The sequence below is a fragment of the Melopsittacus undulatus genome, chromosome 5, assembly GCF_012275295.1.
Source record: "Melopsittacus undulatus isolate bMelUnd1 chromosome 5, bMelUnd1.mat.Z, whole genome shotgun sequence".
NCBI classification, from domain to species: Eukaryota; Metazoa; Chordata; class Aves; order Psittaciformes; family Psittaculidae; genus Melopsittacus; species Melopsittacus undulatus.
The window spans coordinates 42,333,965-42,359,878 of record NC_047531.1 but is presented as its reverse complement, the minus strand read 5'-3'; the positions used below and the strand labels follow the sequence as shown (position 1 = coordinate 42,359,878).

Below are 25,914 nucleotides of genomic sequence, written 5' to 3'. Positions count from 1 at the left end.
AAAAAAAAAAAAAAAAAGACCACTGGCAGACTGATATCAACAGGTTACATTTCATAATAGTATGATAACAGATTGTTGTTTCTGGAATGGAGGAGAGATTGCATATATATAACATGTTCAAAAAACAAAGGGATCCCTCCCAACATATACACTTTATCCTGAGCTTGCAAAGTATCTAGGAAGGGCAAACTCAGAGAATTCTCTTATACCAACATGTATCAAGGTCCTTCAGAGTATAGTGTATTCCCTGACTGGATTGAGTACATCAACACCAGCAACATTAGCATAGAGTTCAGGCACCACCAGCTCAGGCACCTGCAGTACTGCATGACTGTTGCTGTTCTTCATTGCTGTTTGTAGGGACCACATCAGGTCTGCTGGAGAAGGCCGGTTAGATGCATTCCATTGCCAGCAGGACTTCATGATGCTGTATCTGTAAGATGGAGAAGTACAGAAGCACTGGGAATGAGAAGCACCAACACTAAGTTTTACTACAGTCGTATCTGAAATGTTTAGAGACCTCCTCTTTTTCTGCTTCATGTAAAGTTCTTTCAGTGACCCTCTGAAATATGCAACCACAGAATATTGTGTGGGTACACATGCATACAGTTGCTAGCCAGGATGTCAACTGTGAGTAAGGAAAAAGGGAAAAAGATTGCTTGGTATTACCTTCTGAAACAGCATTATAAAAGAAAAAGCCTCTAAAATTAGAATAAATTATGCATTCATAAAAGGAAATATAATGCCTTAGACCTTGCTCATGGATGTTTTGTTTACTTCAGGGAGAATCCCACAACTCAGAAGAGAAAGATTACTCCAGAACAGTCCTATACCTTGCAGTGAAGCAGTGGAACAACAAAATGCAAGGGCAGACAAGGGAACAGAAAGAGTAACTTTCAAAAGCAGGAAAGAAAGGGTTTGGCAATCAAGGTTCCATGCAGCAGTATCTAGTAAAGAGATGTGGTAGACATGTGAGAAAAAGTCTCCTCAGCTAATAGATGACTGTTTTGGCTGTAGAGATTCTCTGTAAGATATAGTTTTGTATGTCTCACTGCCATTTAGCTCTGCAGATCTCAAGTTCTATTGTCCATGAAGTAAGTGGCTTACATGGCTTGCTGGCACCTTGGGGGCTGCTTCATCATGTTCTCTCTTTGAAGGTATGGTAAAATGTCAGAAGGTGGCACCTCAGGATATGGTGGAGCACCTGGAAGGGCAAAAGGAGTAACAGTAGGAAAACTATAATAAGAAAACCATTGCCAATGGCAGCTTCTTTGTGAAAATGCCTTCTTTCCCTACCAAAATCCATCTTTTTTATCCTGCCACAGTTCACACTGAAACAAAGTCTAAAAGGAATTGTCAAGGCTTTCCAAGTTCGAAAAAAGAGAATGCTTATTAAAATGGCACAACTTTACATTCTAAAATTTGAGAATGGGGTCTTCCTAATTTGCTGCTTCCTTACATATTTTTTTATCATCATTATATCTTCTTACCTAATGTAATCATTTCATACAGCAGAATTCCAAAAGACCATCTGCAAGAAAAGAAAACAATGTTAAGTTTCCATTCTAGCTAAATTCTAGCTTAAATGCATACAAACAAACCTGCAGAAATGAGACGAGAAGGTATGAGATATAAAGTGGAGCATTATGCTTAGAGTAGATATGACTTACTGTGAACTTTAGGACATGAAATGATACATAAAAGAGTGAAAGAGATTAACTTCTAGTTCAAAAATTAAATTGTACATGTCCGCCTTGATGCTGGGGGGTTTCTTCAGGAGTCGCTCTGGTGCCTGCCACTTGACTGGCACAATCTTTGTGACTGAGTTGGCACCATATGTGTGAGTTTCATAGGCCAGACCGAAACCACAGAGCTTAGCAGTGAAGTTGTAATGCAGGAGGACATTCCTGGCAGCAATGTCACCATGGAACAATTTCTTCTTTTCAAGATAAGCCTGGAAATTGGGAAAACAATGAGACCGTGATAATTTTAAAAGGAATTTTAATTGATATAAATTTTCACTTAATTTATGCCTGTCTTCCATGCTGTGGAAAGACATGTATGCTCACAAAAATAAAGCAAGCATATATGGCTCAGTTTTAACAAAGCACATCCTCACTGATTAGGCCGAGAAGACTTAGGCCAGCATGCAGACTTCTGTTGCAATCAGGAAGGCAAAAATGCAGTGAATATGAGCAGACTTACCAGAGCTGCTGCAACCTGTTGTCCAACTTCATATACTTGCCTCTCAGTGAAGTCATAAGGAACACCATCCATTGTCATTACATCCTAGAGACAAAAGAGCAGATCTTGGTTCAAACAAATGCCATAGCTGTAGCATACTGGGGAATGTTTTCTTCTAATCTAATAAAATGAGTACTATCAAATCTTATGCTACCCCAAGTAATTTCTCAACTGATTATAAATTGACTGAAATATAAGGGTATGTGGATGGGTGATGTTGATGGATGGTGTGCTGGGGAAGACAAGTACATTAGAGACAACTAGTGGGTAATTTGAAAAGTGAAGAAGAGTTAATAGAAATGGGTAGAATGACACTGGAGAATGACAATATATACAGAAGAATGAAAGATACATAAAAAATTACAATGATGAGTAGAAAAGTACATTTATAACATACAAACGGTTATCTGGTATGAGACTAACAGTCCATCTCTCTTGCTATCCTGCCTCTAACAGTGATCCTACCTGGATGCCAGATGAAAGAAAGAAAACAAGGTAAGCACACAATGTTTTTTCCGTGTCATTTTCCAGCCTCCCAACTATTTTCAATTTAATGATTTCCTGAGATGGTTACAGTTTCAACATATGTTGTAGCCTCTGAAAAGCTATCTGCCATAAATGTATTCAGTCTTTTCTTGAGCCCATGTAAAGTTTCCATATCCACAGCAGTCAGTGCCAAGGAATTCCATTAGTCAACTCCCCACTTCATGAAGAACCACTTCTTTTGTTTGTTTTGAACATGACACTTGGTAGCTTTATTTGCTACCACCTTGACCTGCTGAACAGGACAATAAGCAATCTCTCTGTATTTTGTGTTCCAGATGTAGGTAAATTATTCATGCAGTGACTTGGCAGAGTTTTGTTCCTATGCCCTTCTTAATAATGCTTAATACTTAGCTTCTTTTCCAGCCTGAGTTAACATTTTTATACAATCAGATCCATTATTTTATTCCTCATCAGCAATCGGCAGATATGAGGCCATCATTACATATGTGAAGCTAAGGTTGCTTTTCTACATGGCCATAATTTCATTTGTAACTATGCTGAATTTCACCTGTTCATTTTATTGGCCAGTCTCTCAATCTTGTAAAATCTTGCAGTTCCACAGGGTCACCACTTGCCTTTACTGGCTGGAATCATCATCTCACTGTCATTCCATTTTCTAGGTTACTGATACATGTAACAAACAGTACCAGGTCCCATATGAGTGACATCCCTCCAGTGCAAGTATCAACCTTTCACTCATATGCTCTGTTTCCTGGTGTTGTAACTGTTCTGCTTTCTTAAAACCATTTGGACTGAGACATTATTTAAAACTGATTAGAAATTCAGATAACTGTCTCAACTGTTGCTCTATTCCAGTGCCTGCTGTACCCTTCAAGAAGCTCCAGTTACCTGTAGGACTATGTCAACTTCTCCAAACTGTATCATATCAATCAAGATATCCACTAATTCCATTCCAGTTCAGACTTGTGCAGAACTTCTTTTGGGGGTGGAAATAGTTTAGATTGATATAGAGGGATGCATGGAGAGATGAAAAAATAATCTGTGACTTATGGACTATGACTTATGGGTAAATGTTTACCTAAGGAATTTAAGATATTCTATCATCACTTCTTTTGACTCACCTTCCGACACGTCCATAGAAATGTCAACAGGTCACCAAGAGAGACATCTTCCATGATCATATAAAGTGGGAGCTGACCTACACAGCATCCAACCAATTCAACCAGGTTCTCATGATGGCCAAGATTTTGATGGAATTTAATCCTTCCCAGGAAATCCTTTACTTTCTGGGGACTAGTCAGGTCTGAAAGAACAAAAACCCAAAACCAAACCAATCAAACAAACAAGGCCAACCTCCTCCCCCCCCCCAAAAAGAAAAACCCACACTAAATTACTAAATGGAGGCAGCAAAGAACAGTGTCATGGTTTGAGCATGTTTTGAGGGTGTTTTTGTTCAAGGTTTTTTCCAGCCAGGTGGAGGAGGGGAGTCCGGGAGGAAGGACAGACAGGACACCTGACCCAGGCTAGTCAATGAGGTATTCCATACCATAGCACGTGATGCCCAGGATGCATACTGGGAAAGAGAAAGCTGGAGGGGTAGAGCTCTGGAGGAAAATGTAGGAGGGAGCACGCGGTGCTCAGCCGGGCAGGGTGGAGTGAGTTATGGGTTGGTGGCTGGTGGGGTGTTTTATTCTCTTCACTTGCTGTTTGCTGTATCATTATTATTTGTAGCAGTAAATGGCAGTAGGGGTTTTGTGTTATGCCTTAGCAATTAAACCGTTCTTATCTCAATCCGTGGGGGCTACATTCTTTGGATTCTCCTTCCTAACTCTCCGGGAGTTGGGGGACTTGGTTTAAACCACGACAAACAGCTAAAAATCAACAGAAACAGCAATCTTCTTTAGTCCTACCAAGACACTCCTACCAAAACAGCCACTCAGATTAGCTAACATGATACTCAACACAGCTTGTTCTTGCCAGCAGTGACTGCAAGTTCTGTCCAATATCATGCCTTCGATACAGAGATCCTGGCCATGTGCCTTACCTTGTAAGGCTTTCAGTACTACAGTCTTAGTCTTTCCGGGGTTCCCAGTTTCCAGCTGTGCTCTGTAGAAGCTCCCATAGTGACCATGTTTTATCAGCAGCCAAGTGCCTGGCAAGAGTTTCTCTCTTGGTATCTCCAGTTCTTTCAGAGTCAAGGATGCAGAATTTAGCAGGCTTTCCACAGACATCTCACTCAGCTGGATATAGCGGCTCTCTGTTGAGCTGTATTCCTGCTGATTCATGTCATTCACTGACAAAAGCAAATACACATGATGCATAAAACCAGACAGAAGAACTCTCGTAGTAGGTGGCAATGCTTGTCCTTCTAGCCTCTTTAATTTTTACCCCATAGTGTTTTGGAAATCAGGACAAAGTAAAGAACTGTTATTGTATCCTGGCCCTTGAAGAGAAGAGGGAATTTATCTCCAACTCTTTATGATTAAAGGGCAGAATGAGTCTGGAGATCTTTCCTATATTTAACTATGTAAACTTTCTAGGTAAGACACATTTGTGCTTGATTCTCTTGTGTTGAAGCAATGACCATTTTATTACCAGCTACCAGTTGTTATAGAAGTGACCTGCACAGGCTGTTCCACAGGGTGTTATCTTTGTTCTCAATTATTGCCCTTAATATAGGCTGAAAAGGCTTTTTTCTCTACAAACCCAAAATCAATTCAGTACTGGATTTTCATTTCCACATTCAGTTCCACAGAATTTCATTTCTGCAACATGTGTTCTTTGGTATCTACAAACCTTTCCCTACCCCCTCTCCTTCCCAGTCCCTGTTCCATTTCTTGTCTCCACAGGAAGTGGGAGACAACAGCTTGAAATTTTTCTTAAATGACAGGATAGAAAATGGATTAGCTAGGTGTGATCTACACCAAAACAACTGTCATTCATAATTACTCCAGTGAAACTCTCTTTGCAGTAGCATCTACAAGGCTATTACATAAACACACTTTGCAGGTCTCAAGGTATGTTAGTTACCACAGTGTGTTAACTATATGATATGTTGTTTTAAGTTTTCTCAGATCCATCTATACTACAGATTCCACTACTACTACTGCAAGTGGTGTAAATCAGTGTTCTCAGTTTTTGTACTTTTTATTCAATTGCTGAACACCACTTAGGCTCTTCAGGCCAGACTGACAGGCAGTTGTACCTGAGTCAGGTTGTGCCCAGGCAGCCAACAAGGCCAACAGCATCCTGGCCTGTATCAGCAATAGTACAACCAGTAGGGCCAGGACAGTGACCATTCACCTGTATTGGGCACTGGTGAGGCCACAATTCAAATCCTGTGTTCAGTTCTGTGCCTCTCACTACAAGAGAGACAATGAGGTGCTGGAGTGGGTCCAGAGAAGGGCAACAGAGCTGGTGAAGGGTCTGGAGCACGAGTGTAATGAGGAATGGCTGAGGAACTGCGGTGTGTGTGTGTTTAGTCTGGAGAAGAGAAGGCTCAGGGGGGGGCCTTATCACTCTCTACAACTACCTGAAAGGAGGTTGTAGTGAGGTGGGGATCAGTCTCTTCTTCCAGATAACAAGTGACAGGACAAGAGGAAATGGCCTCAAGCTGTGCCAAGGGGAGGTTTAAACTGGATATTAGGAAAAAATTCTTCACAGAGAGGGGGCTCAGGCATTGGAACAGGCTGCTCAGGGCAGTGGTGGAGTCACCATCTCTGGAAGTGTTCACAAACTGCGTGGACAAACACCCTAGTGATATGGTTTAGTGGTGCCCTTGGCAGTGCTGGAGAATGGCTGAAGTGATGAACTTAAAGGTCTTTCCTACTTAGTTGATTCTATGATTCTATAAATGCTATTGCCTAATGGCTCAAGCAATAAAGAGATGGGATTGCCTTCTGGCCACTGAAAGGAATACTCGCTTGTGTGGTTGAAAAGAAGTTTTTTACCCTGGTGTCCAGATGCTGATGATTGCTCCTGCTTTGCTCGCAAACCTCGGCAGTGGAGCCAAAGGATCACAGTTAGCATGATGACAAAAACACCCACAAGGAGAACTGGGACAACAATAACTTCAGTCTGGTATTCACGCACAACTATCAAAAGAAAAAGAAAATAGGAAAATGAGGACTAAGCAGCATTTCCTGATGCACATTGGTTCTGTGTAACAGAACAGTAACAACATATTTCAGTAACTTTCAATCCCCAAAGTTTATCTATCCTCTGCCTCTTGGAACAGCAACTGAACACTGTTAGTGCTGCCACCGTGTTCTTCAAAGGTGATGAGTATCTAAACTGCATGAATTCACTGGGACTCCCACACCTGAGGCCTTTTATGTAGATGCTGTAATAGGCTGAAAATTGTAGCCATGTGTATCATCCACTAGTGCAACAGAATTGCCTCTGGCAAAGGGAAAGCAGGGAGATGGGAAGGGCTGGATATTGCTATGCCATCACAAATACATGTGCAATTACAGCTTCAGCTCCTTCCATTAAAATTACAGGAAAGATTTTAAAGAAAACAAGGTGTGGACATTACAGCTAACAAGGATGTTGCAAGTAAGTAACTCTCTTATGCCCCAGATTTTGAGATTATGCTATTTTTGCATAGGCCAAGACCATGTTTCAGTTCCCAAAGATGACAGAAAGTAATGAAATAAAAATCTCACATGACTGGTCCTTAGGGAAGCTGCAGGGAATCTTTAATTACTATGTCTTATTCAAAGCAGAAATACTCTAAAATGGCTAAAATTACGTGAGATGAATCCCACCACAAAGGCTGCATCCCTTTAAAAGTTTCTCCCCTGAGATACAATGCAAGGAAAGCTCAGTGAAATCTTTCTCTATGGGCTGGGATGCAGGTGGAGGAGTGGAAAGGGCCTGGCCCACTTTCTAGTAAAGCTGGACTTCCTGCTCAGCATGTGAAAGTTACTACTGAAGGAATCTGGGAATCTTACCACACAGCTTGTCATTGCTGTTGCATTCCAGCAGCATGCGTGTGAATCTTTTTACATCCCCTGCCATGTTCAATTACGAGCAAGCGGGTCTCTAACTTCTGTCTTCTGCACAGACACAAAGAATATTAACTAAATTTATTGCAAGAAAGGATGATATATGAAGCAACAAGTAAGCTGAACATGGAGCTTTCTACTCCTTATGACCAGTGCTTGTGTCAAGAAGCACCACTGGGACTTTGAGGCTTAGAGAATAATACAGGACATCCAGTATCAAATCCTATGAACGGTAGACTCTATGACCAGAGAGAATTTAAGATTAAGCTTTTTCTAGAGTGCTTCACAAGCAAACAGGTATGCCTAGACCTAAAGGCTGACATATGTACAAAAATTCATAGGGCTCCTTTAACACTGCCAGGCCCACAACTAATCTGAAGCATAACATGTGGAATTCTTCTGCATTTGAACTTAGAAAGGTGTGTGCTTGCACAGGCACTGGATTTTTAACTGTAAATTCTGCTATTACTAATCCCTTAGCATGTGCAATCATACACCTACAAACCCTTCTGATTGTGTAAGTGCATTTGCCATTTGTGTAACCCCACTCAGACAGTACTAGACTCACCAGAGTATGCTGGTGTCTCCGAGTTGCTACAGGACTGCAGGTAGCTGCAGACCTCTCAAAACACATCTCTGTTGTAGAATTTTAGTTGTTCTGCATTACAGGTGAAGATTATCCCTGTAGAAAATTGTATTTCAGTTCAAATTGGTGTGTGTTTATTTATTCTCTGGAAAACACACAAGCATTTCGGATGATGTCCTACTGCTACACTAAGTATACTGTCTTTACTGAGGACTGAAGTAATAAGATTGGAAGAGGCTCTATGGTGCTGCACTGACTTACACCAGCAGAGGATCTGGACTACTAGTTTTAAACTAAAAAAAAAAAAAATCAATCAAAATGTGGTGAATAGTGATGACTGACAGAAAGGCAACGCACATACACTTAGTCACTGCTACTTATAAATGTTACCAAAAAATAAGTTTAACAGCTTCACAAACGGTATAATCTAGAATGTTTTATAAGTATTGGGACTCTTATCCTTTTAAGTACTTTATTTTCAGCTATGAGTTCAAGGCAATTAACCTCAATAGCAAATGTTAATAATAATATATGGCATTCTTACTGGTATGAATATGGCTTTACAGAAGTCAGTGATGGATGAAATATTAAACAGTTTGTTCTCATGCTAAATTGATGGGTGAAATTATGCTTGATCAATTGCACAACAGAGGCAGCAGAAAGAGGGAAATGGAACATATCTGCACTTCAAGGTATTACAAAAGGTCTATTTCATTCTTATTTCCTTTGATTCTTTTTATGCTAGCAAATTGACATGGACTCACAGTGTGGCTACAACATGAATCCAGTCAAAGCAGCAATAACACAGCAATAACATCAAGCTTTGCAGGTGCACTCTGAAAGTAAGCACACTAAATCAACCTAACTTAGCTATGACACATACATATGCTCACACAAAAATACGCAGGATTAACCATAAAACCATAAATCCTAGCTTCTTTCACTCTCAGATTACACTCAGATACAAAATACACATACGAACAGACATGACAGCAGCACAGGAAAGCAGACTTCAGGACCATTAGCCAGTAATCACATTGTAAAATCTGAGTCATAAACAGTCCAAGCTCCACCTTAACAGTAGCTAATGGCTTTGCTTTCTGCATATGTTCACTAGAAAAGCACACTTACACTTAAATGATGTGCATGCCCAAGGCAGATATAAGCACACACGTAGCAACTTGTAGTTACACAGAAACATGCTCATACAATAATGAAGATCCATGGAAGAAAGCTTTGATGCAGCAACAACACCTACATTGGTCCCATGTTCATAAAAAATTATTCCTACCTCCTCCCTTATGTACCTCCCACCAGTGATGCCAGTGGGTGGCACCCCATGTTTCCTAACCATGCTCAGGGCAGAACTATGGGATCCAGGAATAAAAACATTGGCAACCCCTGGTGCTTTATTTGCACTGGCACTCCCATTTGTTGCTGTTGCTTATGGAGCTGCAGAGGAGTCTAATCAAACTGGAAAAGTTTGATTAGACAAGTATATTTACCTTCTATGCCTCTATCCTCTTGCAGAACTCTGGAAGCAGGAAAAGAAGTTGCAATTAAAAAAATAATTCTGAAGTGCCTTTCAGTGCTACTTTACAGGCTGAGGACAATTTCAGACAAAATTCTCATACTTAGCTCCTGCATCTTACTTGTCTAAGAGTAACTTTATTGCAATTCCTACATTTCCCACCCCACAACCAGAGTGGTAACTCAGAAATCCACATTATATATTTAATATTTTATTTATTTATTTATTTATTTTTAATTTACCAGTAGGGGACACATGGAGGTTATGTGGAAGTAACATCTTCAGTGTATAGATGCATACTCACCACATCCCAGAAAGCATATTGGGAGTACTCAACTACTTATTTTATTATATGAAGACAGTTTTTCCAGTACCAAGACAGGATAAGGGGACAAAAATACCTTACAAGGTTCAGAATCTATACCTCATTGTTATGATTTTCCTTGTCTGTGTGTCACGTTGTGCCAAGACCAGTGCTGTCTGTTATCATGAGCACATGAGAACATATCCTGTATGACTTTAACTTAGAATTTGCATTGAACAATTTGTGCAATCACAAGTAAATCTCAGCTTAGTTATTCTACTGGGTTTTTTTATTCCTCTTTTACACACACTGAAATCCACTCACTGGAATTCATTTATCTTATTGTTTACTTTCAAAATCATACCTGCTTCAATAGTCTGCTCTTCCTGCCTGAGCCTATCTAATCTTTTCAGATCTATCCTGATTTACTCCTCCTTCAGTTGAAATTCATAATTTTTGTTGTTTACACAAACCTGGAACTTTCCTTCCACTTGGACATGCATCTTTTTTAGCACATTCTCTATTGTGCAGCACAACAGTGTGACTTAGTACCTTATTTAAGAAAACCAGCTGGCAGTACAATACAAAAATCAAACACGATACACAATGACCATAGTACTAGGCCTTTCTCTGTTCAGAATGCCCAGGCTCAAGGTAAGGATGGTATGTTTCCACTCAGTTTTGGACTACAAAGCCTTCCTGAAAGACAACTTCCCTTTGACAACAGTGACCAGAAAGCAAATGAGTTTTTCTATAACAAAAGTCCTCAATAAAAATGACTGAATCATAGAATCCTAGAATGGTTTGGGTTGGAAAGGACCTTAAGATTATCTAGTTCTAACCTCCTGCCATGGGTAGGAACACCTCACACTAGACCATGTCACCCAAGGCCCTGTCCAACCTGGCCTTGAAAACTACCAGGGATGGAACATTTACCAGTGGTTTGGGCAACCTGTTCCAGTGCCTCACCACCCTCACAGTAAAGAACTTATTTACATCTAACCTGAACCTCCCCTGTTTAAGTTTAAACCCATTACCCCATGTCCTGTAAGTCCCTGATGAATGGGAGCAACGAGGGGCTGTGAAGGTCTTCGCAAATGAGTTTTGAAAAGGTGTTTGTTTTTTCTGGCCAATACTCAGGAAGCAACAGGGTTTCCACTAAACAGATTTTGAGAGATTTGGGAGCTTTTGCTGGGGCAGAGGGAAATAAATGAGAATCAATGCCGATACAGTGCCCTAGATGGCAATGCTCAATGTTATGCTTAATTAACAATGCTCAGATACTACATAGTTCCAAGCAGACTGCAACAGCCATGGCAGTCAAGGCTTTCTTTGACTAATACCTGAATCCAAAGCCCCTTGTCCAAGTTAAATATACATTGAAGGCCATGGTATCTAGAAAGGGCAGAAGCAGCTGCTCTTTGACAATGAGAGGCAAAACCTGAGCAGAAGCTAACCTACAGTCAGCAGCATTTGCAAACTGCCGCTAGCAGACTACTTGGTGAACCGCATGTGGTGTAGCAGTTCCACAGCATGGGGACAGTCACCCGTATTTGCCCTACACAGACAATTACTGCCTCTCTGTGCACATTTGCCAGCAGGATGAACACTGGGGGAAAAGGTGGTGTTTGTTTCCTAAGCTGTTCTGCTGCCCTGGCAATTTAGACAAAGCACAGAGGTCAACACAGGGACAGCAATAAGCATCTGAAAGATGGCAGTTGTGGGGGCTGCTTAAACCAGTTCAGCAAGCCCCAGTACTGAATATGAATATGGTCTTGTGAATGCAACTGAGCTGAATTAAGTGCTCACTAATGCCAAAAGAAAGGAGTACCTCTTCTCTCTGCTCTCTCCCCACTCCTTGTTTTCATCCCAGCTATGCAACTGATAACATGGTAAACTGATTCAAACCACTAACCTAGCAGGAAAAACTCATCATTCTTTTGTCATGGTGATTTCCTGTCATTTTAGTGAGTGGTATTAGTTCACCAAGCAATTCAACATGTGCTAGGCAGGCTCAGTGAAGTGGCAGGAGCACACATCCAGGAAAAGGAACAGGGAAAACGGGTCTCCCAGCACCCAGGGTGGTGAATGGCTAATTCTTCTAAAGCCGTATTGTGAAACCATTCCTTGTGTCAGCACAGATGCACAGTTACTGTGTGTCAGTAGAAGCCCTACTATGATTTTTCCAGTCCTTACCATTCTTTCCCACATATATACTGTCCCCTTAGCACTAGCACAGGCATTCACACAGCAACATGGCAAACTGGATCGGGAAGGTGATCTGCCTAAATCATCAATCATCTCTCACATCTTATGGATTTATATTTCTTATCAGGCTCAATTTACGCTATCTAAAGTGTCAGGACACTTGACCAGAGTCAAGAAGCCTAAGTGGCAAACATTGTGGGGAAGACTGAAAAGAAATATAGTCTTATATGTCCATGGAAGATATGGGAACAGACAGCTTGAGAACTGCACAAACAGAAACTGCCTTCTGCTTGCTCCTGCCATGTTCAGGAAAATAAAATGTTGTACATATTCATAGTAAATACACAATTTCGCCAGTGAATATGTCTGACTTGGGAACTAATATTAGTTCCTATCAACAGTACAAGTAGGTAAATCCTTGAGTACCAACTAGCTATTCTGTCTATAGAAACTGCTGATTAAATGACTTAAATATGTCAAAAATAAAGGCTAAGTTTCACTTGGATCTTCACTAGACCTTTTAAACTGTGCTGTGAGCTCGTATGGAATTAACACAGCTATTTCTCCAGACTTACTGGCCTGCATTAACTTCACACCACTTTATTATAAAAATATTCTTACGAGTGTTTTTCATGCAGTAATTGTGAAGACCAACGGTAATATGACTACAGGCATGCAAAGAACAGCTAAGGAATTACTCACTTCAGTCCTGCATACTGCCTGGATGATAAAAGACAAAATAAATCCTATAACCATGACGCCTTCTATTTCATTTCTTACAGTGTCAGAACCATACTCTCAAGCTTTTCCTGTGACCATTTCTGTACTGCTTTTATTATTTACGTTGTATTTTATATGACCTTTGAACATGGCCACCAGTCAAGGCTTAGGCAGCTGTTATGCACAAACGCCCTGCCCTGGTTGCGAAGCTGAAAGGGAGGACAGCTACAAGAGAATTGCTGGAATGGAAACAGTAGTGAAATCAGCCAAGCAGTTGTGGATACTGAGAAACAAGAGGGAGAAGAAAAGCACCATGGAAAAGCAAATAGCAAAACAGACATTTTTTCTTCTGTAATGCCCACCATTTTACTAAAAGCAGCATCCAAAACAAGTAAGAAACAACTCCCACAGGTTTCAAGCCTAACAACTTGATGCCATAAGAACTTATTTCTGCAAAAGCTATGTATTTGTTAGACTATATATCATAGAATCATGGAATGGTGTGGGTTGAAAAGGAACATGCCATAGGAAGGGATGCCTCACCCTAGACTATGTCACCCAAGGCTCTCTCCAACCTGGCCTTGAATACTGTCAGGTATGGAGCATTTACCACTTCTTTGGGCAGTCTGTTCCAGTGCCTCACCACCCTCACAGTAAAAAACAGCTTCCCTATATATAACCTGAACTTCCCATTTTAGTTTAAACCCATCACCCCTTGTCCTATTGCTACAGTCCCTGATGAAGAGTCCTTCTCCAGCATCCTTGTAGACCCCCTTCAGATACTGGAAAGCTGCTATCCTGTCTCTTCTGCCTTCAGAAGACTTTATTAACTATTTCCAATGGACCGGCAGATCATGACATCTTTGCAAGGTTTCCCTGGCCCACTGGGTCATATCATCTCTCACCTGGGGGTTACCAAGCAGCACCTCCAACTGCATAGAATGAGAAATTCTGACTGGCCAACGCAAGTTGTAACATACCAGGCCATCTCGCTTCTGTTCTGAACAAGGATTACTGATAATATCCTGTGGCTTGCTGTACTGGCTGTAATAATGTCTCAGCTATAAAGATGTGGTACTCTAACTCACTTTTGCAAGAGCTGGTAGATGTAACACCGTGTAAGAAAATAGTATTTCAAAAAATAACGTACAGTGACTCAAGATTTCCTTTTGGCCAAAATCAGAAGCTGTACTGGAACATAAAACCTAGGCTAGCTGCTACTGAAGCATATTAAAGAAGTGAAACAAAATTAGGCTGATGCCTTCTGAAGAGCTAGACCCTGGAAAAAACAGCAAGTAATGAGGTCCTTGCTGCTATTTGAGCAGGTGAATTACTTAGGGCAAACTTGGCTCCTTTTCAAGGGAGCAGAAAAAACAGGCCAAGTCAGCACTCACTGCTGCATTGAGAAATACGAGTCAGGAGGACTCTGCACTGCTGCGCTTTCATCCTAACAAGGTTAGTCTAAACTGGCATGGTATCAGTGGAGATAGGGAGGCTCTCATGGTACCAAGTTCTGCTTAGACACAGATCATCTAATAAAAATTAATTTATCTGTCCAGCATGAGGAAGTATGAGTACAGAAGTGTGGAATGGTGCAGGAACTGAATGATGATGAAGACAAAAACATGTTTTTCTAATGCAGACATGGACTACTATAGTTTCCAAAAAATTAACATGTACCATGATCATGCTCCCCCTGAATTAAGGCCATGGAAAGTAATTAATCACAAATAATCTGCCAAATAAAAGTTAAAATTATAAAAAATTGTGAGGAACATAGTAACCTGAAGCCCACAGTAAGCAGGCTCTTGACAATATGAAAAGTCTAGAGGCCAGACTCTCAACAGCCCACTCTTACCTATGACTGCCTTTTTTGTTTTCAAAATCACACAGTGCTTTGGAAAACACAGGCTGTTCTCTTTCTTACTAACTGACTTCTAATTTTGGTGGTAAATGCCAGTTCTAAGCCTGGATCAAACCCTAGCACAAACTCAATGCAGATATTCTGAAAAACTGTGACAGCAAAAGCTGGGACAGGACGTTAACAAAAATGAAGGATTTTTTCAAAGGACCATGCAAACATACAGATCTTGCTGTAAAAAAACACTGTGTGATAAAAATACTGCATGATATCACATTGCTGCATAATGGCTAAGGAAACAGAACACGAATCTGCTTTCAGAAATGCATAGCCATAGGGGAACTGAGCACAAAACTTTAGCTTCACGATTTACCAACTTTTGGAGGCTTGTGCATTTAACATAGATTTTGTTTGTGTACACACACACACAGATATATGCAAACAGGTAAACACATGGAAAAAATCTAGATATCTGCACTGCTTTGGATTACATTTAGCTTCCTTACAGTCAAGAAACAGCAATGGAAGTCAAATGCTAATTACTTCTGAAACCAGCCTTAGGCATGTATTACTTAACCAAACACTGGTAGATATTTATACTTAAATGCATAGTATCACTCTGCATTGTTTCACTGAACTGAGACTAATTTTATATGAAACTTATTTCCTTTGTTATTCTTTTCTTGTTTAAAATGTGCCTAAAAGTTATTTTGTTTAAATCAACCTGTGTGTAGAGAACATACTTTTTTTTCCTCAAACCCAAATACCATTATGATCACAGAAATTTATTACTGTAAGTAACTTCAGTGTGATCAGTCAGTACATGCACAGATGTATATACATACATACACAGACATAGAAACTTTACAGTACAGCTATATCCTAGTTCAGGTCACATTTATGTTAATAGAAGTTTTTTTAAAAAACTAAATATTGATTGGCTGATCTTCCAGCAGTGTTTTCCTTCACTTACCTGAATTACACCACTTCTCTTGCCCTGTGGTAGCCTCTTCCTGGAGCTCACCTGCTGCCAGTTCCGTTTGTCTGAGGCCACTCCTGATAATGCTGCTGGTTACCTCTTTGGGTTGTTATTCGTACGACTAAGTTCCTTCCCACTGATTTGTCTACCCCAGACCTGCCCAGCTTCAATTGTTTACTCCTCAGAAGGTCTTCTCAGCTGTCTCCCCAGGGAGAGGAGATGGCTGGAGTGTACGTCCAACATGCTAGCGGGCAGATAGGCACACACTTGTCAAACGGGTCTGCCTGGCTTCCAGGCACCTGCTGCTCACCTGCTGCTGACAGAGACAGGCAAATCAGAGTCCTAAGGCAGGGATCTGGAGCGTCATTTGAAAGGCAAGCAACCACAGAGCAGGAAGGATAGGCTAACATAATAAATAAAAACCATACACTTCACATTACAGGGTCACATTCAGAAAAAGAAAAAAAAGGCTCTCGGAACAAAAAATGTGTACAAAAATGTGTACAAAAAATGTGTACAAATCCAGATGCTGGAAGAGCTTTCAGTGTCCTGTGTTATCAGGAACACAATCTGCAGATGATGAAAAAGAGAAAATATTAATAATACAAATCATGCTACAACAGACAGCAGCAACACAGGCTTGATTCACATTCTGCCTTGCTCATTCAATTCCTCCATCTTGGCCTTTCCATGCATTCTGTAAGCCCTGTCATGAGCTCTCCCCTGCCCTTTCCTCCCACCAGTTCAGCCTGGGGCTTCCGCCCTGGTAATGATCCTCACTTACAAAACCCCTCCTGAGCTCACAAACCACACTGGATAATATTTTTGAAGTTGCCCTCTTCCCTTTTCTGCTATGATGTCACTGGAGTGACCACTGTGCTCTGCTGGTGCCCTCAGTTCTTAACAGCTCTGAGGTGTAGTCTTCATTGCACCTCAGTTCCTCAACATTTTATTTCTCGGGACCCTCTTTCCAAACAAGCTGTGAATGCAAGCCCCAGCTGCTGGTCTGCCTTCCCCTATCACTGAATTAAGTTTCAGATTCCTGACTCCTGATTATATGAGTCTGTACAAGATTTTTTACTTACCTACTTCATACAAGTGAGAGGCAGCTGTATTACAATAGGAAACAATGAGACCCATTGTTGAGAGACAAACTTTGCACAGTCAACAATACAATGCAGATGGCTTTGGGAAGACGAAGAAGACAATATATTCTCTGCCAAGATTTTGAGCAAAACTTACCTACTTCCGTTAACACTTTGGTAGTGCATACATTATGTTGTGGGAAAATTTTAGTTTCAGTAGGGGCACTAGATTTAGATACTGAAACATAACTTGTCCATAAAAGCGACCATGTGAATGTATTTGTACATCAACATGTCCTTAACTTCTCTCTGGGATTATTCTTTCGGATTGCATTTACAGTCCATATGCACAAAATGGTGAAAACTAGGAGTGACTTTATTCGTTGCTTGATCTTCTTACAGCAACTGGCAGAAGTAGGCAAAATAGCATTAGTGAAACAGCTCTGTACTGTGGACTTTCATCTCCTGAGAATCCAGGAGAGACATCTTCTAGATAGAGAATTTACTTGTGTTAGATCACAACAGTTGCAGAGTTTAGGCTCAGACTCTGGTTTAAGCTTTTCCTCTCATTCTGGTACTAAACTGCATTGACTTTCACCAGAATTTTCTCCATGAAGGAGCAGAGGATCTGTCCTATACATCATTCCCCATTAAAACATGGCTAAAATGCAAAGGACAGTTCCTCATTCAAATGAGTTCTTTACTGAAATGCATTACTTTCCACAGGCACCTTCCCCAAGGGTACCAGGGGAACCTATCTGGATTCCTATTTAAAAATATTATAATTGAAAATATTCCTCCTTTTGTGCCTTCCTTCGCGCTTTCTACAGCCCTCAAACTGTAGAAGAGGGGGAGGCAAAGGGTTAATATTCAAGGTCTGCATATGCAAAAGTAGCAGCCACTGCTGCTTTTAGTTCCTCCAGTCAGTCTCTGCTGTGCTCCCAGTCTGACTGGTTGGAGAAGATATTTTATCAGTTCAGAGTTCAGCCCTCAGACTGTATAATCTTCCTCACTGATCCACATGCCCCTCCTCCAGCAGTCATTTAGTGACACATTTTGTCTTGTGAAAAATAAACTTTTCCTGTTCTAAGTCTTGTATTGCGTGCACATCCACAAAGAAAACACTGCCTGTTTAAATGCCTCTCTCCTTTCTGTTTCTTCCTCAGGCAAGTATGATCAGGCACACGGAAAAGCATTAACTGGCAATCTTACTAACAAAAACATCCTCTCTGTCTCCAAGACAGATATAGCATATTGAGCAATCACTCAAACCACACATGGCTACTCAGTAGCCTCAAGATCTGTTTTTGGGATTAAGCATCAATTCAACCACAAACCATTCAGTCTTTGTCCTATGTGCTGGAACTGTTGACAAGGGTGCTGCTTCCAGTAGGAAAGCATACCCCAAATAACTGCTGCTGGACTAGAAAAAGATCCCCTTCTTAAATGTCACTGCAGTATTCACTTTTTCTGTAGTAATTTCGAGGTCTCTGACTTACTTTCACATCCTAATGTAAGGTTTAAGCCTGTGGCTTATAGTTGGTTACTATAACTGATTGCTATAACTATAGCTGGTAACTCTAACTAATAACTGTAACTGATCTTTGGGTCAACTTGAGCCCATACAGGTTGAAAGCCTCAGAAACATTTCTTTTGTTTCTGCAAGCCAGCTATAAACCCCCAAATCAGAACAGATAATCTAGAAGTAAAAGGAGATTTCCTATAACTATTCCAAGTCCCTGTTCTGCCTCACAAGCTTTGCCTCTCAAGATGGCAGGTCTCCTGGCTTGAGAACTACTTATTTGCCTATTTAAATTTAATTTTTCTTTAAAATGGTGGTTCTAGTGTGATTTTCAGTTCACCCCTTCAGTTTCCTCCCTTAAAATTTCCAAAGGAATAAAGGCTAGGAGAAGGGAGCATTATATGAAAAGAAATAAAAAATAAAAAAAAAACCCTAACGAAAGAGCTTTTCCTTAGAAAAAATAAATGACTGAAGGATTATGCATCAATCTTCAGCCAGTTGAAGGTCAAGTACTTTACTAGGACCTCCTCTATTTAGGGTTAGGCACTTCTAATAACAGTATTTTCCCTGCACTTTCCTGCCAAATTAGACTTTATGATTCCTAACTCTTAGATCTAAATGGGAATTTCATTTGCACAATTTCATGCTATCATTGATCTGGACATCCCTCCCTTTCCAAACCAGATGCTCAGGAAAGCTCCTAAAGGTTGGTTACATGCTGTAAGTAGGCTACAGTACTGTTTTCCCCTTTGGTTTCTTCAGAAAATTTTCCAGGCCCAGAAGCTGGGATTCATCCAACACAGGTGAAAACTAAGTTGGGTCACAGCTGCCCTAGATTCTCTGTATTGTTAATACAAGATCATAAAAACTTCTGTAAAGCATTTCAAGTACTAAAATCCTCTCTCCCCAGAGTAATGTCACAGATACAAATGGTACAAAGCTCCTGATTTACAAGTCTTGGACAAATATCAGAAGTTAGATGCCATATTTTTGTGCAAAATTCCATTGTCTTCCTCTTCTCCAAAGAAGTAACTTCCCTAAACAGGAGCTCTTGGGGCAGCATGACTCGGTAGCTTGGCCACAGCCTCTCCCATATCTCCAGGGCTGATAGATGAACTGCTAGACTTTAAGTGCAGCATGTATCACATACATTTAGTTCTATTCTGTCTAGTTTCTAAGTTCCTAGTGTCCTGAGCAACCAACATCCCGAGGACATATTATTCTGTTACATTTACCTTTTCTCTTTTAGTTTCTTATATTCATTTTGTCCAAGTTACACATTTTCCTTTTAAATTCCTGCTCTTTGGCACCACGTTTTTACAATGTTCACATTTTCCTGTGAGAACTCCACAGCTCCTCTTGGCAAACCCTAGAATTTGGTGAACAGACCTTTAGTGACCCAAACATCCAGTCTCAGGATGGAATAAATTGCAGGGCTCCACACATAAAGAAGCTGAGGACCACATGTCCTCTGGAAAGGATGCCCCCAGAGACTTCAGAACTACAAAGTACATACCACCAAGAGTCACACTGTAACATAAAAATACATTTAAGAACTATTCAATTTAATAATTTTTACATCTGTAATTCACCCTCTAAAACATTGCTATGTCCTAATTATAGTAGAAAACAATCACAAATAAATCAAGGTATGTTGAAGCAAAATATCTTTCTGTGTGCAGTGTCACTGGAAATGGATTCTAGCATATTTATTATTATGCAGTTGCAAGGTGGCTGCTCAGCTATTGGAGTTACATGCATAAACACATGATATTTTGCTGCCCAGATTTTTGCAGAATAATGAAGCTGTATTAAAAAGCAACACCACTAGATCAAAAATCAGCCTCCTAACCACATTTACACATGTACAGCAGGGAGGCAGCATCTGGGAGGTGGCTTAAAGGCACAGAATTCAGGAGCTGGGGTTACCTACGAAATGACTGTGCCACCTCAAACCAAGGGTCCATCAGCCTAGTAGTATGCCTCAGACAGCTGGCAGTGAGTACTCTGGGAAACTATATATATATATATATATATATGAAATACTGTAACAACATGATATTCCCTTAACAATTTCCTCACCCTCCAGTAATCTGTGTGGTTCATGTATATATCTAGCCAAATATAACTTTTTCTTTTTTATGCCTTGAAGTATTCAGCCCAACTGCTTTTGAACCCCTGCAGAACTTCAGCAACACAAATCACACTGCTCTGTGACAAATTCTGCAGCATTCATACAACTTGGGTGAACAAATACTTCAGTGTGTTTTGCAGATGGATTGCCATCTTCAAACCAGCTTCTCGGTTGGCAGTGAAATTAGTGGTGGTAGTAAAACATTAATAACTCTCATGCATGATGAGAATGCTAATACACTCAATCACTTAAAAACAAGACTTAAGTTCTTGTTTGTGTGGATGAAAAGGAGAACAACACGCCAACCTATTTAAAGTGTGGATATTGATCTGGTATGAGGCAAGATTTGGGGCATGAACAATTTGACCAATTCCAGAGATGGGGCATCCATGGCTTCTCTGGGCAGCCTGTTCCAATGCCTCACCACCCTCACAGTAAATAATTCCTTCCTAACATTTAATCTAAACCCCTAATAGCCTCTGTCAGTTTAAAGCCATTCCCCCTTGTCCTGTCACTACAGGCCCCGGGCTGAAGTTTCTTTCCATCCTGAAGGTGAGGAGATGGACCCCCAGAGGAAATAATCAGAGGCACCAACACATTTTCAAGCTTTCGGCTCAAAACGTTAACTTTTGGGTTACTTTTAGCAAAACTCCCCAAACGACAGGCCATCTGGTTACACCACCCTTGTCACAGCTTCAGTTGCCGGCTGCTGGCCGTGACTTGGGGCGGGCAGTGAAGGAGGGTGAGAGCAGGCCCTGCTAATATCAGTACATGCCGATGGGGCCGCAAGGAGGGGTAGCGGTTACCTCCTGTGGTCCAGACTCCGGGGAAGGGTAACTACAGCACCGCAACAAGCAGGGGGAAGAGGAGCTGCGCAGCAGGCCCCAGCAGCCCCAGGGGTCAGCGGACTGGCCAGGCTGACGGGCCGCCGTGCTGAGGGCCGGTTGCTTGTGCGCTGGAAGGAGGGTGGGTGCAGGACAAGGAGCCACCTCCCCGCTGAGGCGCTGAGGGGCAAACCCTTGCTTTTTCCTTCCTGTCCCTCGGCCGCCTAACTCTTCACCCAAGTGCTTATTTTCGTGAAACACAGAATTAATCGAGTTCCTGAGCTTGCCGAGCTCGCGGGCTGGAGAAGACGGAAAGGGCAGAGTGAGAGATTTTTTTGGTGTCCCGTTTCCGCCCGCTCCTGTTGCCGCCCCTGCTGGCGACGGGACCTCGCGGCCGGGAGGCGGAAGGCGGGGCCCGCTGGGCTCTCAAGCCCGGGAGCTACTTAGGGGGGGAGAAACTGAGGGTGGGGGCGGGCTGAAGGGCGCCCTCTGGCGGTGCGGTGGGCTGAGGTGCCCTCTGACAGAAGGCCGGCTCTTGGAGCGGGCCTCTGGCTCGGCCGGGCCACCGATCCACACCGTGTTCCCGGTGGGAGACTACAGCTTGCCCGCTCCGTGGTACAGCAAACGGCCTGGGGCTTCCTAAGGTCTCTGGGGTGAAGGGTTTGCGGGCACACAGTTACCTCGTGAAACTGGTTGTGTGAAGAGACCCTTGAAAGCCCAGAGCATTTATAGGGCTTGGTGTTGCTGTAGAACACCATAGCACTGTTACAAACTTGCATTTCTTCTATATTTACCGTCAATAAAAACAACAGAAACAGGACACTCATTAATGCGAGTTTGATAATCCACATGTAAAAAAAGAAATTTGACAAAAGCCATGCCTGCTGCGTGAGGCGTCCAGCGACTACAGTGACGCTCTTCTGGCTTCGTCATAGCTTCATCCCATCCACCAGTGGTTTTCAGGAAAGGAAATTCAAGGCAAGACTGTGTGTCACATTTTCAGTTACTATTATAGAATCATAGAATGGTTTGGATTGTTAAAGACCTTAAGATCATCCAGTTCCAACCCCCTGCTGTGGGCAGGGGCACCTCACAGTAGACCATGTCACTCAAGGCCCTGTCCAACCTGGCTTTGGACACTGCCAGGATGCTTATATGTTGACAGAACTTAGTGTATGTAGTTACCCAGCTGTAGCATGCAAGTGTGAAATACTGTATGCAAATGGAGATTTTGCAACTAACTTTGAATTCAGGAATTACCCTGCTTCAAGAGTATTTGGGAGAGAAGCCTGAAGACCAGGGTAACACATAAAATTTTCTGATGAAGTATTTGACACTGTGATCTTTGTCATTATTCATATCAAAAGTCTTTATCTGGTGCAAACACAGCATATTTGAATGTAATTCTTTCTACTTAAATTCACTTCAAAATGGAGTGAAAGTAGAATGTAGCATACAGGTGATAACTGGTAACTCCAAAGGTAGATTCTTAATGAATTCACATGTAAATTGAATATTTATATACATCTTGGATTTTATTTTTAATTTATTGCAATGTTACTTTCAACTGTGAAAATCAATTCATTTAAAAGTAAAATAAAGAATGAAATTCCTGGTTTCCTTGTAGATGGCTGAATCAGAAGTTCAGGAAGGAAACTATGATAACATGGTAAAGATGGTGGAGGAACTGAAAAGAGATTTAGAAAAACTTCTGGATGAAATGGAAAAACTAACAGGTATGGGTCTTCATTAAGAATGATAAGGATTTGTTTACTAGAGGAAAGATGTTGAAGACATATTATTTATATTTATTGCTGTAAACTTCCATGTGATAGAAATTTAAGTGGAAACAATCACCATCAACTAATACCTTCAAGTTCTCAACTGGAAGAAAGCATGCAAATAATCTAGAAGTTTCAGGTGGCTCAGAACTGAAAAATTATAGGTCATTAAATGTGATGCTCAGTTCAGAGTTGTGGTTGAAAACAGAAAGAATATTAAGATATTTAATGTACAGTTATTAAATCATAGTATGTAAGATGAAATTGAAGCCTGAAAAATGGTGGGATATATAGTGATCTTGGGTCAGCACATGACATGTTTAATTCCTTAGCTAGAATAAAGACTCCTCTGTAGATTTAATCTTAGTCCTCTATGTATGGAAAGGACTGAATATTCTTCTGCATGTTCTGCAACCATTCTATCACACACTGTGCAACTAAAAAGAATAGATGGAAACTGTTCATTAAACTATTTTGCACTACATGAAGCACAATTCATGAGTGCCAGTGAGAAAACTACATACAATTTATAGTACAGCAAAAGGGAAAGTATGAAATAAGTGCTAAAACTATTTGCTCTGCTTCATGAGATACTTGTTATTTAAAAATCAATTCCATTATTTAGGTTGGTTTTAAAACCTTTTATCTCTGTGCTGCAGCCTCCTTATTCTTACTCCTTCTCACCTAACGTGAGCCTCCTGACTATAACTGGTCTGGAGATCGAAAGAGAGCATTCTTTGGTTCATTTATTTTAAAACAGTCTGTTGAACATTTCTTTTTGATTGCCTGTTTTGTTGTAACTTTTAGGTAAAATGTCTCTCTCCCTTCTGTAATTTACATCAGTATTACTTCCATTCTGAAGCATTTTGAGACATTTATAAAGCAGTAATACTGAGCAGTCTTTTATTTAATCTTGAGCATTTCTGTGGGTAATTTCCACCTTATTATACAGCAAGCCTTCTCTGACATAGGGTCTGAACTAATAAAAATTCATGTTCTTTATTCATTTATTGAATCAGCTATTGCTTTTATTTAGCCAAAAATTCCTGGCTTAGCTTTATCTGTTGTGTTTGCAGTGGGGGCAACCTGGATGGCATTTGACATGGTGGTCATGCGTACCAACCTTGACCTTGCCAACTCCATGAAGCGTTTGGAAGATGCCTTCTTGAGTTGCAAAGAAGAGATAAAGAAATGGCAAGAAGTGCTAATGGAATTTAAAGGTGAAGAGCAAAAAAAAGAGTAAATTGAATTCAGTCACGCTCACAGAACTCCAACCCTTGGAAAATCACTCCAGTCTTATTTGTGGAGGCTTCACAGATACTGTAGAAAATGGACTGGCTTTCACTTTCCTAAGAATACTTATGTGTATACATCTATGGAAGTATTTTAATAAGATTATACATACATATATTTATAATTGTTGAAGGTAAAAGATAACAATGCTTCTATTTTTATCATGCTCATCAGTAATCCTTGTGGTGTGTACACATACACAACTTGTGTGCCTTCTCTGTCTTTCTCCCTGGAAGATCATACTCATCAATATCCATGGAATTCCTTGATACCTGAACAAATGACAGGGTGTGTTGTGTGTATGCAGACAGGGTGCAGTGAACCATTACAGCGATATTGCACCAGCACATGCCTTCCAAGGAAAACCAAAGAATTACTTGTATTTCCCAATGAAAAACAGGTGAAATTCTAGATTTGCACATAGATTAATTCGATGTGGGAATTAGGCAGGAATGTAGGAAGTAGGTATTCAGTTAAAGAGGTGTATTTTTTTATATATAGCTCATCTGTGGTTGTTTCATTTTGCTTCCTTGGATTTTTAACCATTTCTTTGGACTGGCTTTCCCATCAAGATTGTTCTTCTCAAACCCTCTGAAGGTAGGTAGCATATCTCATTTAGGATAAAATTGTTCACCATTATAAACTGCCCTGTGTGTGGTATAGTTCGTGGGATTGCTGCCGAAACCAAACTAACCACATTATATAACATGCTTGTGTGTTCCTACTGCCCAATATTAAAAAAGGAAGAAAAATAGAAGTTATTTCCTTTTGCAGACAAGGCGTGGATTGAGAGCAGCAGCTTGTGACTTGCATTTAATGCATTAACAGAGTATCTGAAATGGAAGTCAGTTCAAGCTTTAAGAAGGATCTTCCTTATTAAAATCAGTCTCTTTTAACTAGAAAATAAGCACCATGTAAGCAAGTGAGAGCACCTTCACCCCCTTTGAAGAGGCATTTCATTATCTAAATCACATCTAAATTACCTGTCAAAAGATTTTTAGGCTGTATTCGATTCACAAACCAAATGTCTATCTCATTGAAGCGAAAAATAAGTAATTTCACTTTTTCCCCCAAAGCTACTGTTTTTTTTCTAGAGGTGCAAATGGTAAAGAACATGAACCTCTACTCTTGGCTTTTTAGTGGACAGGTCTTCATTCCAGCCAAGCTAGGGCAAAATGGCAGAGCAGCATGAGGTAACGTAGATTTCAATTTATCTCTGGAGGACTTTTAATGCCATGTTGTCGCTTCAGTACCTCTGACTACATTGTCTTCTCTCTTCAATTCTATATTAAAACCAAAGTATTTGAAAATGCACTGTCTTTAACA

The 25,914-nt window shown here is 40.8% G+C and overlaps 2 protein-coding genes across 8 annotated transcripts; one reads left to right on the top strand and one right to left on the bottom strand.

Annotated features, from left to right (window-relative positions):
* STYK1 (serine/threonine/tyrosine kinase 1) lies at positions 1–21,691 on the bottom strand. Of its 7 annotated transcripts, XM_031050157.2 has the most exons (13): positions 21,497–21,691; positions 15,944–16,519; positions 9,852–9,880; positions 8,329–8,442; positions 7,707–7,811; positions 6,702–6,845; positions 4,796–5,044; positions 3,873–4,054; positions 2,206–2,289; positions 1,746–1,954; positions 1,491–1,531; positions 1,108–1,204; positions 1–433 (listed from the first exon to the last, which is right to left on the bottom strand). In XM_031050157.2, the coding sequence occupies exons 5-13, from the start codon at positions 7,771–7,773 to the stop codon at positions 229–231; spliced, it is 1,278 nt and encodes a 425-aa protein (XP_030906017.1). In that variant the 5' UTR covers positions 7,774–7,811; positions 8,329–8,442; positions 9,852–9,880; positions 15,944–16,519; positions 21,497–21,691; the 3' UTR covers positions 1–228. The 7 variants fall into 7 exon arrangements, with proteins under 7 accessions (XP_030906017.1, XP_030906019.1, XP_030906018.1 ...); XM_031050159.2 differs by lacking the exon at positions 8,329–8,442; XM_031050158.2 differs by lacking the exon at positions 21,497–21,691 and having other exon boundaries at positions 15,944–16,538.
* Positions 21,692–23,141: 1,450 nt separating this feature from the next.
* On the top strand, positions 23,142–25,183 carry SYCE3 (synaptonemal complex central element protein 3). The gene is made up of 3 exons (XM_005150250.3): positions 23,142–23,250; positions 24,372–24,515; positions 25,161–25,183. The coding sequence occupies exons 1-3, from the start codon at positions 23,142–23,144 to the stop codon at positions 25,181–25,183; spliced, it is 276 nt and encodes a 91-aa protein (XP_005150307.3).
* Positions 25,184–25,914: the final 731 nt, after the last annotated feature.